The sequence below is a fragment of the Pygocentrus nattereri genome, chromosome 21 (genome assembly GCF_015220715.1).
Source record: "Pygocentrus nattereri isolate fPygNat1 chromosome 21, fPygNat1.pri, whole genome shotgun sequence".
NCBI lineage: Eukaryota > Metazoa > Chordata > Actinopteri > Characiformes > Serrasalmidae > Pygocentrus > Pygocentrus nattereri.
In genome coordinates this window covers 6,920,887-6,936,786 of record NC_051231.1, presented here as the reverse complement: position 1 = coordinate 6,936,786, position 15,900 = coordinate 6,920,887, and the positions used below count along the sequence as shown (strand labels likewise).

The window sequence follows — 15,900 nt, the reverse complement described above, 5'->3', positions numbered from 1 at the left end:
CATGTAAAAACAAATGACCGTTTCTGGTGCATAAAACCACACACATGCTATAAGTGGACCTCAAGAGAAAAGTTGACTGTGTCCCTTATTTTTGGCTGTAATTTGCCTAATCATGCTCAGACCACTGAAAAAGGCCAGTAAATGACATGCTGTAGAGAAATGTCTTCAGTATCCAAATCAACAAATGCATTATACAGATTGCTGTGCTCTTTAGAACCTACTCACCAATCTCAAACTTTTGTTTACAGAAACTTATACACTATAACCATGTAAAATATGTAACTATTTAACAGTATAAGTTGCTTAACATGCATATAGTAACTTGTAAATATAGATGTAGAATCTTTGCTGACCAATAGTGCAATGAGTGATTAGTTGGCTGGTTGATATGTATCTTTGGAGTGAGGGATGTCTCATGTCTGTTGTCCTTTAGGTCAGCTAGCTAAGCTGCAGTCAGATATGGAGGCTCTGCGTGAGCAGAGAGAGAATACCATCTCCAGCACACGAGAGGAGCTCTACAGCGCCCAGGAGGAAGTGCTCGTCCTCCGCCACGCCATGGAGGCTGCCACGGCTGAGAGAGAGCGCGAGATTGCTGCCCTGCAGGGAGATCTGTGTGCCGTTACGGCTGAACTGGACAAGTGGAGAAAGGCAGCAGCCGACTACGAGCAGGAGATCAGCACTCTGCAGGCCAGCTTTAAGCTGCAGAGCCAGCACCAAGAGAGAGCCGTCCAGCTACAAGGTCCTGACCGTTTTCTTCGTTTATTGAGAATTTTTTTTTTTTTTCCCTTCATGATTACTTGTAGGTCTCCAGCAGATCAGCGTTTCCGTGATTGTTTGGGAGATTTGTTTAGTGGAGTAGTTCAAGTTACAGCCTGGTTCATTTTCTCTGGTAAACCACAGAAACTTCAGGCTTCAGTTCACAGAATAAGCTGTTTATTGTACCTTGTGATGACACAGGGTACAATAATGTTTTGCGTTTTCACAGATGAATGAATACAATGAGTTGTCTGAATATGCTCAGGTGTCACCGAGGTGGATGCGTTGAGTGAATTAAAAAAATATCTGCCATGTCTGTTTTTGTATTCAGTTATGTCATGTTTGGAAAGGCTCTCATTTTGCATGATTTGGATTTCACTTCAGGTTTTATGATGACATGATTTTACATTTAGCACAGAAAAAAATGCCTGCAACATGTAAACATTACACAATTACTACGGAGGTATACATCAGCATTTTAATTTGGAGTTTTCCTACTTTGTTCCTGTGAGTCACATTGCAAATTGTGTGCAGATGTGACATATATAGCAATACAACTGCCAATGCTTATGGTTCTTTTTTGTGCTCTTAGAGTTTACAAGTCATACGGCACAAAAGCGAGTGTCTGGCCTGTGGAGGCTCCTGCTTGATCTCTATGCTGCAACTGTAATGCAAATAGTCAACAGGAAAACCACCATTATTTACACTCTCGGCCTAACAAAACACAGATCTCTGAGCTCAAGAGAATAGTCTGGGTCAAACACAGGAGCACAGAGAGATATAAATTTGTTTCACAGGCCCAGTATTAGGCCTCGTTTCCTAAGGCATCCATCTGGTTACACAACATGGACAGTGTGCTTACACCTGGTATCGATTTGGCCTGCTCTGAGGGGGTCTGCTTCTCAAAGCACGTTTTAATGTGTCGTCCTGTGTCACGGAAAAAAGTTTCGTTCCCCCTCTAACCCTGCTGGGCTTCTCTAGCTGCTCCAGCAGAGTGGTCATTCTGTTAATGAATGCAAGAGCAGGCAGTCATACTCTCTTTGATCTGTAAGTGATGGGATTGGCACTGATTATGTTAAGCATCATTCTGAGTTGGTCATATCCTTCTACATAATCATATATCTGCACAAATGTGGGAGTAGATTGATTTTATTTTCAGTGAGGCTGTAAAAGTTTTATGTAAATGTTTTCCTGGTGCAGGGCTTTGTCACATTCTCTCCATCTGTTCCAAAGTGATATAAAGTTGGATCTTCGTGTCGCTGCAGAACTGTTGATGGCTTGAATTAAGCTATGGCTCGCAGGGCCAGACATGATCTCAGAACGAGCATTCACGTCTGGGGACGACAACTTAAATGTTTAGTAAAATTTTTCACCCTCCGCTAGTCTGTGCTCTTTTAACATCCTGAGCGCAATCAATACCACAGGAAAAGTCAGCTAGGTAGTGAAACGCTACCGTTGGTGGAACATCCTCTTGACGAGGTAATGTTTAATTTTACTATATGTAATGTTCTCTAAACATAATACGCACATTTACATGCTTAAGTCGTGATAGTCTGTCAGACTGTTGTTGAGCTCTTTATTGCCTCTTTAGCTCTGCCTTTACAAGGAGTTGGATTGATTTTAGAAATTTCATTGTTTGGTTTTTGTCCCCCCCCTTGTCTACATTCCCAGTGTATGTTCCCATTTAGCCAAAATGTTCTCATTGTGCCCAGACATTCTCATTAAAAGATCACATCTGGCCCCATTTTCAATACTGTAATTGATTACAATGATGTTCAATTGAGTATTCAGTCCTATTTTATAACATAAAAAAAAATTCTCAGGCTGTTTTTCAAGAATCATTTTCAGAAACATTTGCTATGCTTTTTTTCTGTACTACACTGCTAAGTAGTTTCACTGGTCACAAGTGAATTGTGCTTAAATTTGTGGGTGAATCATTTTCCTATTGACTCAATCCAGTTGAATCACCATGAGGTTAGATTTTTACTCATAATTAGTAGTTTTATGTACGTGTTGTAACTCCCTTTTACTTTATCTGCAGGTGAGCTGGAGAAGCTGCAGTCTGAGTGCTTGAACCTACAGAAGGAGTGTGAGTCTCTTCGCTCAGAGAAAGTGGCCCTGCTGGAGAAATTGCAGAGGCTGGAGTTGGAGCTGGACAGGTCAGTCTGCAAAATCAGCCATACTAACAAGTAATGATTTTCAAGTGCATTTATTTGGAATACTCTCTCGTACTTAGTCTTATGTTTGTAATTTCTCACTCATTGATAAAATATAGTTAGATTTGGTGACAGTCTGACCCTCCATTTAATTACTACATTACTTCAGATAAGTGTTTTTTGTGTTTTGTTTTTTTAAAGTTTTTGCCCAATAAGCATAGAACACTCTTGTTGTACTGACCGTATGCATTAAACTTTGATGGCTCTTGCTCATACAGTAACATTGCTGTAGTTACTTACCCTGCTGGTTCTTGCTTTGCTACTGCATGTTCTTGAGCATAACGAGTTTGAGAGAACAGTAATTTAGGAATTCTAAATCACACACTAATTTTGTATTTTGTTCTGTGACACCAATAAAAGACCAGTTATATAGTTACTTGTTTAGATAATAACTTAATTATAGTGGATGGACAAACTTTTTAAAGAGAACTCGTGTTCCTTTAATTATGTCCCAGCCTTTGTTACTTTATGTGCATTACCTTTCATGTTTGTTTGATCAGCTCTGTTCTCCCAGCTCTTTGCATAGTCTCTATTGTTCCATTACATCTAAAGCTTTATTATCAGGATACTTTAGTTCCTGAGCCCCCCTGTATTAGAATGTGACACAGGTAATAGCAAGCCCAATGCCATTCTGACTTGCCCTGCCCATTACACACACAAAGCTCCACTGTCCTGCTCTGAAGCGCGCCCTTGTTTGTCTGACACAGCCACTGTACAATCCCTACTAGAACAGCCTTATTAGAGTGTAATAGATAGTGAGATATCAAGTTGTGTTGGATATACTACATTTCAGATTATAGTGCTTAGATCAAGTTTGCTTTTTCACACTGATCTTGGATCAGTTCTTCCAACATGCAGTACAGTGGTATCAAACCAGTCTCAAACTCAGGGAGCCACAGATTTTTGCTCCCGTTGAGTTGAGATGGACACTAGATCCATGAGGAGCAGTTTGAGAACTACTGATGTACAGCAATGGCCCACACATGTTTACATCCTCACGTACTGGACAAAAGCATTTTAATCAACTGCTATTGTCCAGTAATATTAATATATTAATTTTCTCAAAAAAGCCCGCACTGCTGATATATTTATCCGATACTAAATAGTTTATTGTGGAGTGTTGCTTTTCTTTAGCATTGCTAAAGTTACTTGGATACGTATGTGTCAAGGGGAAGTTATAGAAGGCCTACTGAAATTAAACCTTGTCCTTTGTGGAAACGCTAAGGCTTTAGCCTTGTGGGTGTACAGGACTGTATATGGGCAAATCCAGTTATGTTTTGTATTCCATAATTTGCTTTTTATAAAGTATTTTGCACAACTTATAGGCACCTTAGCACATTTTTAAAAAATATTTTTTGTTTTTTGCCTGTAAGAACACCTTTTATAAGAAATGTAAACACACAAATCAGCACAGTCAAAAGTAACATTTCTTATTTTGGAAGAAGTAGTGAAAACTGAGCCGATTTGAAGAGCATGGTTCTCTTCAGTGTCCCCAGCCATCACATAGATTAGTTAAACCATTACCAGCACACTTGATTTAACATGTTGGAAGCATTGATGAGGCAAACGGATGCCTTGAGGAGAGTATTGGCAATTTTTTTTTTCTAGTTGTGTTAATGTGTTTAGTTCTTTTTCTCGACAAATAATTGCTTACAGTGCAGTTAAAAAGCTTTTTAATTCGGATTTTCTCAGGAGCTAAACCTTCTATACAGCATTATGTTTTAACTGAATATTTGTTTATTTTTATGAAACTATCATTTAATAAAGATCCATAAATTGATTTCTGCCCAGGTGCCATGGACATGACGAACATGTCACAGACAGTAAAATGTCCCCTCACACATACTTGCAGACACTGCCTTAAAATAACATAGCTGATTGTTAACATTGTACTTCAGCTCCAGAGAGCAGAGTGCCACGCTGAGCTGCAGCCTGAATGCTCTGGAGAAGTCACAGGGTGACCTGGAGAGCAAGCTTGGCTCCATGCAGGACCAGCACCAGCAGGATGCCAGCAAGCTGAAGGTGCAGCTGGCCCAAGCCGAGAACCGCACCAGGAGCCTGCAGAAAGAGGTGCTGAGTGTTTTCTCTTGTTTAGTCTTGAATTCCTTTTATCTGGGATGTTAGCACTGCTGTTGCGAGAAGGTTGTTGGAATAGGTGACTGACTGTCATTTATCCCTCTTCTTCCTAGTATGAGGACACTCAGGTCCAGCTGTCTGATCTGAGGCAAAGGTATGAGCGGACGGAGCAGGAGAAGCGCTCCATTAATGACGAGCTGGAGCAGTGCAAGGTCAACCTGAAGCTACTGCAGGAGAAGGGCAAGAATGTGAGTGCAGATGCCTACTGCAGCATCCAGTTCTGTATGGGCCAGGGGTTTGTGTTTCAGAGCATAGAATAACAAATTGAAATGATTTTACTTTTATATCTTTGAGGCCTTTTTGATGGTTTTAGAGATTTATTTACATAAAGGCATTCTAAGACTCGCGGAGTAGCCCTGACCAGCTGTTATAACTCTAAATGCCATTTTGGGGAGCATATTTAAAATCGTCTCTTATACAAGTTGTGCAAATTTCCGCAATGATCTCCATACACATTGACCATTTTATTAGAAACCCCTTCTTTGTAGCTCCACTTTAGTCATATACAGTTAGAGAATGTAGCCTGTCTGTTTATGCAGTATTTGCCATCCTTCAACCTGTCAGCAGTTATCAGTTTCTGACCACTGAACTTCTCTTAACTCTGCTCTAGCAGTGATACAGATGTGTGCAAGTCCAGCACCTCTGGGTCTAGTATATTTGTACCAGCACATACTGTGTCGGTCTCAGTGCTGTGAGAATTATCCACCAGCCAATTAATATCTGGGCAACACTGACCCTGTGGTCAGGAACTGATGAATAAAGAAACTGGAAGCTGACATTGTCCATTGGTAGTCCTGTTGTCATGCCCAATCAGTAATCATATACCCATATATAATCATATATAAATGTTTGACCTGTAAGAGCCCAAAGTGATAAAGCGTGAATGTAAACTCATGTTTTACTCGACAGTTTCTATTTCAGGACTAGTGATTTTCACAGGATGCAAAACTGTTTGTCTAAACTAAAGTTAATTAGCTGCTTGTTCAGGAGATAATTTCACCACTATAGTCAGCACAAAGTAGACATCCTGCTGCTACAGGGAAATGCAACGTTCAGATCACATTATAGGAAACCAGTTTTGAGCCTTTCGGCAAGTCTTAAATATTTAATTAGGCATTACGAGAGATGTGAGTCAAACCAAACATTTACACTTTTGCTCTGTTTATTTCTGTTTATTTCTTATAAGTGTGCCTTGCGTTACATACCAAGGACCCCTGGAACTCAGGTTCCAGAATTTTTCCTTTTTGCTCCTTTTTATTTTTATTTTTTCTTTGCCCATTGAGACAGATATACAGTTGTGTGCAAAGTTTTAGGTGCCCCTGGTCATTTAACATGCGTTATTGATTGTGTAAGTGAAAATACATTAATGCATCCTCTACAGAGAACAAGCATCAGCACATTTCATTCATGATTACTGTTTATCTGCTGAGTTTAATGTATTAAAAATGTGGTATGTGCAGAAATTATGGCCAGCTTTATATTTTGTTTGTTAAACTCGGCTAATAAAGTGAAATTGTGCACTACAATTAGCAGAAAATTCCCTGTTTTCTGTAACAGATGTGTTAATGTATTTTCAAAACATGTCATTTGACTAGGGATGTTCAAACTTTTGCATATGACTGTATAGGTTTTTTGTTCCCCATCAAGGTTTTGCTACTGAGCGCTAGTGGTCACTGCTTACACTGTTAAACAGTTGTCTCACATCACTAGCCTTACACTCAGCTATTCACTCTTACTGCTGATTGATCAAGAGAAACCCACAAAATCCCTACACTGGAATTTTAAAGGGGTAGTCCACCACTTTTCATTGTTTTGCACCACTTTCAAACTTTCAGATCTCTTTAAAATTCAGCGAGACACAATGCTAATAATAAAGAAGCATTAAAAAAAAATACTCAATCCTTTGTTAACACAGTAAATTTCCAAAAGCCCATATGTGGACATTTTTTTTTTTTTCTTCTTAACCTATATATATATTTTATTTAAATGTGTTGATTTGATATGGTGGATGGCCCCCTTTAACACCAGTTACAGGCTGTTTTTCAGTAACCAATATAGAAAAAAACGTTTAAGTGTGATCTATTAACTCCTCTCCACTGTCCTTGTTTCTTACGTCCTGCTTGTAGATGTTGAATTGTATCTGTGGCTCAGGCTTTCAGTCAGTATATTTTATGTTTGTATTAATTTACCAATGACTCCCTCTATGTTCCTGTTCCATTTGAGTCCTTTTTATTTGTTTTTTGTGTTAACCGTTACAAGCTGCCCCTTCAGACCCAATTTTCTGTTGATTTAGTTTAAAGATTGATTATTGTAATATCCCTTCCCTCCTCTAGCCATCCATATTGCAGCCTGTCCAAGCCATTTTCATCGGCCTTATCCTGGCTTTGCTGTATTGGTGCTTCGGCCAATTGTGGTAGAAAGGTACACAGCGCTCCTGTCGAGTCCATGTCTGTGTCTCCTATTTCCCCCTCCTCTGTACTGTTCATCTTGTATATCAAAAGTGCATGGCCAAAAAAAAAAAAAAAAACCCAGAACATCATTTCCGCTCATGCTTTGCCCAAAATCCCTTTTTGGTGCTTGGCAACACTTGGGGAAGTCTAACATTTTCCACGTCCACACACAACCACCTACTAATCAGTCACCCATTGCTTGTCTTGTCTTGCTTGGACCACTACTGTGTAAGTACATCTCTGCAATAGGGATTTTGGATTTTTTTTTCCTTCATCCTTTTTTTGTTTTTATGTATTATTTTTGCTTTTTATGCTTTTTCCATCATAAGTTTGCTTCTCTGTTTTTGGCTGTAATTAAAATTGAACACTGCTTTTCTTTAACTTTTTTTCTTCTTTGAGTTTGAGGAAAGAAGGCTGTGTTTGATTTTAATTCCCAAACTACTTTAATTTCCATAAGGTAACTGGTGCTCTCAGTATAAATAGCTGCTTTTGCTCTCTCTCTCTCCCTTCTCACTCTTTCTTTATTCATGTATAAATGTCTCTCTCTCTCTCTAAGTCCCCCACCCTCTGTTCTTTCACTTTCATTTAGGTCTTTCTTTCACTCTTTTTCACTATTTTTCTCTTTCTGTCTATAGTCTCAGCCGCAGTTCCAGTGCTATTGAGCTACTTGCTCTGGTGCTGGTATTTTAAAGGCCTTTTTCTAACTCTAGTGCTGTTTTATTTGTGTACCTCCTCTTTTCAGAGTGGTTGGATGCCCTGGATGCCAGTAGTCGCTGTGATGGTTGCCCTGACTGCAGTGGTGCTGTATCCCAGCTTATCCAAGAGCTCCTCCTGAGATAAATAACCATTCACAATGCCCCTTCCAACCACCACCACATGTTCTGGACCACAGCACGGCCCACTCTTTAGACCCAGTGTCAGTTAATCCTGAGGCCAGGCCTACTCTGGACATGTTACCTCCAATACAGCCCCAGGGTCTCCACCGTGACTGTATAAAATGCAAATGTACATATTATTGAGGGGGGAAAAGGGGAAATAAAGGTGTAACTTCAATTATAGATGAGATAAAAATATGCTTTTTTCAGTTAGATGGGAATCTTGATTATTAAAGTGGCCTAAACTAGGCCTTTTTTTTTTCTTTTCAGATGGGTACCAAACGTTTTGTTGGCGAGTTTAGTTCATGTTTTCTGTGGTTTGCCATGTTAGTTGTTAATGTGGTATCCAAATAGGTGGAAAGCCAAATTATAATCTTAAACGGGCACAAACTGGGGGGGGGAAGTGCCTGATTTAACTACTACTAGATTGCGTGTAAACACTCACACAGACACATTCTTGTACTCGGTGAAGTGCCACTCATTGTCCACTAACGTGGCGTTTCATTTGATTGAAAGAGAGAAAATGTCTCTAAATCGTTCACAGTCCTCTGTGCTGTAATTGTGCGTTTCAACCAACATGTTCCAACCAACGACCAGCACAGTAATGTCATTGTACGCTGTTGTCGTTTTCTTTGTATTGTGTACTTTAAATGCAAATGTTCTTGTCGGAGACACTACACTACTTAATGTTGAAATTGAAATTGAACTCCGGTCAGTGTGAGGCGGGTATGAAACATTGACTTGGTTATATTGTAGCTTTTACCAACACTGTCCTTCCGTTTGGACTTGGACCAGTTGGGCACTTTTAGTTTTGAATGTTTAGGCTCGTCATGGAACAAATTCCCAACCAATAGTGCTGCAGTAGCTTGATTTACTGTATACAAACTGCTTCTGCAGTACCTACTGAAACAAAGCTCTGGGGTTTCGCTGCCTTATGTCACATGGAGTTCTAGCTCTTCTTTTAGAATGAATTGGATGTAAAAGCTTTGCAAAAAAAAAAAAAAATGTGCAAAATTGTGGGCGGTGCATTGTCAAAGGTCTACTTAACTGAAGCACAGAACTGTTTTGGTGGATTTTCTTTTGGTGAAACTGAGGGACTAAGATGGGTTAATTGGGAGTTGGTGAAATCTTGGAATTGCTGTCAGACTGGAATGAGTGAACGGGCTTGAGCAGTGTATGTTTTGGAGAGAAATAACCAATGATCTGTGTGTTGTTGGTTCACATTTTGTCTGCTGCGCTGTAAATAAACTCTCGGTCATGGAGCAAACAGATCTTGTTCCACCTCGTCAATAAAGTTCCTTTTATTTTTTTACAGTGGGGAAAAAAAAAGTCCCTCCAGAAATTAATCAAGATGCAGATGCAAAGCATGGTGTAGCACAGATTAATTCAAAGTTCTTCAAAGCGCCTGAACACGTCATTTCGCTGTGTGAAGGAGTGTTTGAGGAGTTTTAATATCAAGCTTTGAAATCTCTTCCTTCATATACATTGACTCCAATGCTAGACAGCAAGCTAAGGAGACTCTCTACCTAGTGGTCTTGTCTGTAAATATGTATGTACGAATGTATGTGTGTAAATATACATAATATTCACAAAATAAAGTTGAATATCGGTGACGGTGGTCACATCTAATGTTCTGCTGCAATCCGTTTTCAAAGAATTAATGGCCCTTAAATCGTTTGTATGAGATCACCCATTTTGTTTGAGGAATCTACACCAAATTTAACTTTTTTTTTTTTTTTTTTTTTTTACAGATTTTTTTTGGCCATCAGTTTTTCAGTTTGCATCTAATTTATGGATTTTGGTTCCCGTTTGCTCAGACGTTTTTTTCTCATTTACACCCAGTGCATGTTTGTTCAACTAGAAATGTACACTGAACAAGGCGATATTGTTTTATAATGCAAAGTAATGTTAACTGTCACACATTGTAGTCTTCTAGCTGAATTTGTGAAAAATTTGCAAACATGTTCTTAATTTTGTAGACCGTTAGAGAGAATTGACTTGTACCATGTTGGCAAACTCATTCTTGAACACGTATTTTCTTTTGTTTATTAGGTGTTTTGTAGCTTATTCATGATTATAGTTTGACTGCGCACATTATTTAACAACCAAACAATGATGACCATATCGTCATGATATTGAAGAGCTATTAGGTCAAAGACAAATGCAATCTACATACTGCCCAGTCTAGTCAACCAAGCCAGTGGTACACAGCGTTCTGCCTGTAAATAATTTTTTGTTTGCAAATATTGTTTTGAGAGGTAAGCAGTTAAGAATGACTGACTGACTGACTGACTGACTTTTTTTTTCTTTTTTTTTTTCTTCTTAATAGATAAAATTCTATTTTGTAAAGAGTACGCAAAGTTACCATAGGGTTTCTGGAATACAGATTTAAGTATTTGCACTAACACATGTGATGTGCATGGTTTTAATAAAACAACTTTTACTCTCTTCTGCTCTCCTTTTGATTCACTTGGCCCATAAATGCTTTGACCAGACTAGGACAATGGACGTGGTCAGCATGGTAGATTAGGTCTTACAGACTTATTTATTTATTTTTATTTATTTATTCATTCGTTCATTCATTCTTCCCCCTCATTCATTCATTTTTCTTGTCATCTTATATCATTTGGAAAACAATTTTCCATGAACATTTAATGACGACCATCTGATCTTTTTGGTTACAACACCTTGCACTAGTAGGTGCGTAAAATATCCATCAATAATGTTTTACCTCCCACCCTTCATCGAATGAATGAACTTCAGAGCCTCCTAATTACGTGTTTCATGCAAACACCCTCCTGAAAATGAGTTATGCTTTCACATTTGTGTTCTTTTTAAAAGATACACTTTGTAGACTTTCTTTTATGGTATATGACAATGGCTCTGGCTATGTTGTCTTGCTCAGCGAGGCTGGAAGAGCTACAAAGTTTTAATGTTTTTGAGAGTCTTTCTTAAATCAAGAGTGACCGTGGTGGGCCTGGACCTCTCAATTTCTGTCTGTTATTGTGAGCAAAACATCTAAACTTATCAGTTCTACAACATATCCTTCAGTGGAGTTGGAAAAACTACTATTATCCAGTCTTTTTCACACAATATTGAGCAATATGATGAAGTTTTGACCCTAAGGTCAGTGTTGTGTTGAACCATGGACACAAGATGGCAGTCCCTTACAAGACCTTATTTCTTCAAGTGGTTAGACATAACCCATGTTTCTGTATGCAGAAATCTTTGGTGGTGATACAACAGCCTGGAATTTTTGCTGGTACTGCTTTGTGGTGTTCTTTGTTTGGCTTGTGGATTTAAGATACCATGTTTCCTTGAATGGAGGGACAGTTGTTTGCAGCTATAGCCAAAAGATTCTGTTTTTGAGGTCATTGTGTCTTCTCTGAGATGTCACTTTGATGTGCCTGTGATGTGAAGGAATGTGATACTGGTGCTGAGTCAGTAGAACCCCTATTGCTGACAGGAAGTTCTCCGCCCCATCTGATGACAGCCCAGGCATCTCAACAACACTCCCTTTGCTGAGAACGGTCCACCGAAAGCAGGACAACTCAAGTACTTGAACCACGTCAGGAGATCGGTGACACGGAATCAATATGGAAAAAATCACTTGATTATCAAGGATCCTATTTTTTTTCAAGCTGGATCAAGTGCAGTTTAGACAGTGGAAGGTTGGGGTGGCTGATTCAGGATTTCTGTTCAAGTCAATGTGATAAACCCAAAGTTAAGGCTAGATTAGTGTTCAAACGTCCCAAACAGTGGCAGACTGTGCAGGTTCTGTGTATTTTGTTTTGGCTCTGTATTCCACCACATTGGCTTTGAAATTAAACAGTAACTCCAGTGTAAAAGTGTAGGCCGACCTTTTATTGAAGGTTATGTCAGTATTGGGTTAACTATATAGGAATCTCAGCCCCTTATATATACTCTCCTATGCCAAGCTGTCGATCTGCGTTTAAGAAGTCATGCTGGGTACTCAAAGCAAACAATACCTGGCTAAAACGTGAGCTATAGATATAATCAGAGGTAGAGTATCATCCCCTTTGTATGCCTTGTCTTCAGTAAGCATTAATAAAGTCCACTAAGCACATCATTGACAGTCAACACTGCCACCACCATGTTTCACCAATGGGAATCAGGAGCAGATCTCTGCATTTTATCCTTACCGTTACTCTATTACTGATTGATCCATGTTTTGTCTGTCTAACATTTTGTCCTTTGTACAGGTTTTTAAAAACATGTTTTGAACTGGTCTGTCCTATTCTGAAAACTTTCTTGTAGTTTTCGAGAGGTATCTTCTTGTAAACCCTTCAAGATCACGCTGGTGTGTCCTCTTTATCACAGTCTTTGACACATCTGGGTTTGTGTTTGAACTGAAGCTGTTTGTCTTCAGGACTTAAATTATGCCTAAATAATACACTACTGCCATCTTCAGAGGTCTGCCAGGTTGTTTGATATTACTAAGTTCACCAATGAAATCTTATTAACACTGCAAACAATTTTATTTTGATACTCCTAGGGTTGATTTCCCGGACAGGGAGTAAGCCAAGCGCTGGACTATGTTTTCCTCCCAACTGAGAATTTCTATTCATAATGCTTTGTAGTCCAGCATTAGGCTTAATCTCTGTCCGGGAAACCAACCACTGATGTTTTGGTTATGTCTGTGATTGGTTTATTCTGACTTATCAGCCTCAGGATCTTCTGCTTTACTTACTACTCGTGTGGAGAGACAACAAAAACAGCAACAGACTCCAGGTGCAAATGCCATTTAGAATCAACTCCAGACCATCTGTTAGCTCTACTGGACATGATCTAATAATGTGATGAGACAGAGCTGGACAAAAACAACCCTGTTTCCAAAAAAAAAAAAAAAGTTGCAGAGTGTAAATAAAAATGGAATGCAGTGATGTGCAAAGCATTTAAACCTAATATATGTCATTTAAAATGGTACAAAAGCAACATATCAAATGTTGAAATTGAGAAATTGTATATATTTTTTGAAAATATATGCCCGTTTCTTGGTTGATGCCACCAACACATTTCCAAAAAGTTGGGACGGGGGCGACAAAAGACTGGTGATGTTGTGCGATGCAAAAAAGAAAAGAAAATGTAAAAATGGATTGAAACACTTACACCTAAACTGGTAACAGGTCAGTAACATGACTGGGTTTAAGAAAAGCGTCCCAGAGAGGCTGAGTTTTTCAGAAGTCAAGTTGTGGAGGGGTTCAACACTGTGGGTAAATAGTGTAACAATTCCATCCATCCATCCAGCCATCCATCCATCCGCCCGCTTGTCCGGGGTTCGGGTCGTGGGGGCAGCATCCTAAGCAATGAGGCCCAGACCTCCCTTTCCCCAGTCACTTCCACTAGCTCTCCGGGGGGGAATCTGAGGCGCTCCCAGGCCAGCGTGTCCTGGGTCTTGCCTGTGACACCTCACAAGGGAGCCGTCCAGGAGGCATCCGAACCACCTCAACTGGCTCCTCTCGACGTAAAGAAGCAGCGGCTCTACTCCGAGTCCCTCCCGGATGACCGAACTTCTCACCCTATCTCTACAGGAGAGTCCAGACACCCTGCGGAGGAAACTCATTTTAGCCGCTTGTATTTGCAATCTTATTCTTTCAGTCATTACCCAAAGCTCATGACCATAGGTGAGGGTGGGTACGTAGATCGACTGGTAAATCGAGAGCTTTGCCTTGTGGCCCAGCTCTTTACCACAACCCAGCACCAATCCGCCTGTCAATCTCCCGCTCCCTTGTACCATCACTCGTGAACAAGACCCCAAGATACTTAAACTCCTCCACTTGAGGCAAGAGCTTATCCCCGACCCAGAGAGGGCTCTCCACTCTTCTCCGCCTGAGAACCATGGTCTCGGATTTAGAGGTACTGATTTTCATCCCGGCCGCTTAACACTCAGCTGCAAACCGATCCAGCGAAAGCTGAAGTTCGCGGCCTGATGTCCCCAATAGGACCACATCATCTGCAAACAGCAGTGATGTGACCTTGAGGTCACCAAAATGGGTACCCTCCGCCCCCTGACTGCGCTTAGAAATACTATCCATAAAAATTATGAATAGAATCGGTGACAAAGGGCAGCTCTGACGAGTCCAACTCTCACTGGGAACGAGCCCCACAGCATCCAGAGCCTTGAGGAACTCAGGATGGATCTCATCCACCCCTGGAGCCTTGCCACCAAGATGCTTTTTAACTACCTTAATGACTTCAGCCTCAGTAATGGACGAGCCTATTCCCGTGTCTCCAGACTCTGCCTCCTCACTGGAGAACGTGTCGGTGGGATTGAGAAAGTCCTCAAAGTTTTCCTTCCACCGTCCAATGACGTCTTCAGTCGAAGTCAGCAGCACACCATCTCCAATATATACAGTGCTAGTGGCACACTGCTTTCCCCTTCTGAGGTGCCTGACTGTTTGCCAGAATCTTTTCGGAGCCGACTTAAAGTCACTTTCCAAGGTCTCACCAAACTCCTCCCACACCCGGGTTTTTGCCTTGGCGACGACTGAAGCCGCAGATCGCTTGACCTGTCGATACCTGTCAGCTGCCTCTGGTGTCCCAAAGGCCAACCATGCCCGATAGGACTCCTCCTTCAGCTTGACGGCGTCTCTCACCTGGGGTTTTCCACCCCCGGGTTCGAGGATTACCGCCCCGACAGGCACCAACTACCTTGCGGCCACAGCTACAGTCAGCCGCATCAACAATGGAGGAGCGAAACATGGCCCATTCTGAGACAATGTCCCCCACCTCCCCCGATATCTGGTCAAAGTTCTGACGGAGGTGTGAGTTGAAGATCAATCTGACATGTTCTTCTGCCAGACAAATCACTATATGTTTGGGTTTGCCTGGTCTGACCGGCATCTTCCCCACCACCTGATCCAACTCACCACCAGTTGGTGATCAGTTGACAGCTCAGCTCCTCTTTTTACCTGAGTGTCCAAAACACATGGTCAATCATTGAACTGCGGCCTAGGGTGTCCTGGTGCCATGTGCACTTATGGACATCCTTGTGTTCAAACATGGTGTTCGTGATGGACAAACTGTGGTTTGCACAAAAGTCCAAAAACTGAACACCACTCGGGTTCAGATCAGAAAGGCCATTCCTCCCAATCACACCCCTCCAGGTCACACTGTCAATGCCCACGTGAGCGTTGAAGTCCCCGAGTAGGACAATAGAATCTCCAGGAGGAGCACTTTCAAGTGTCCTTCCCAAGGACTCTAAGAAGGCTGGGTACTCTGAACTGCTGTTTGGTGCATAAGCGTAGGCGTAGGGAAGGGGGGACTCATGTAACCCCTTCGGGCTGGGCCCGGCTGGGCACCATGAGTAAACACCGGGCACCAGGCGCTCGCTGGTGAGCCCCTCCCCCAGGACCGGCTCCAGGGTGGGGCCCCGGTAACCCTGTTCCGGGTAGGGTGTTTTTTTGGGAATTTTGGATCACACTTTGTTTGACCTGTCACCTAGGA

At 41.1% G+C, this 15,900-nt stretch overlaps 1 protein-coding gene across 6 annotated transcripts in view; it reads left to right on the top strand.

Moving 5' to 3' along the window:
- Positions 1-10,881, top strand: part of slmapa (sarcolemma associated protein a) — a 68,520-nt gene extending 57,639 nt beyond the window's left edge. For 4 of the 6 annotated variants that reach the window (XM_017704882.2, XM_017704880.2, XM_037532188.1 and 1 more), the window contains 5 exons: positions 434-739; positions 2,798-2,915; positions 4,871-5,042; positions 5,162-5,296; positions 8,301-10,881. In XM_017704882.2, the coding sequence (XP_017560371.1) occupies positions 434-739; positions 2,798-2,915; positions 4,871-5,042; positions 5,162-5,296; positions 8,301-8,393 (824 nt within the window). In that variant the 3' untranslated portion in view covers positions 8,394-10,881. Of the gene's footprint in view, positions 1-433; positions 740-2,797; positions 2,916-4,870; positions 5,043-5,161; positions 5,297-7,441; positions 7,530-8,300 lie in introns of all 6 variants that reach the window. The other 2 variants (XM_017704881.2, XM_017704879.2) reach the window with 1 other exon arrangement.
- Positions 10,882-15,900: the final 5,019 nt, after the last annotated feature.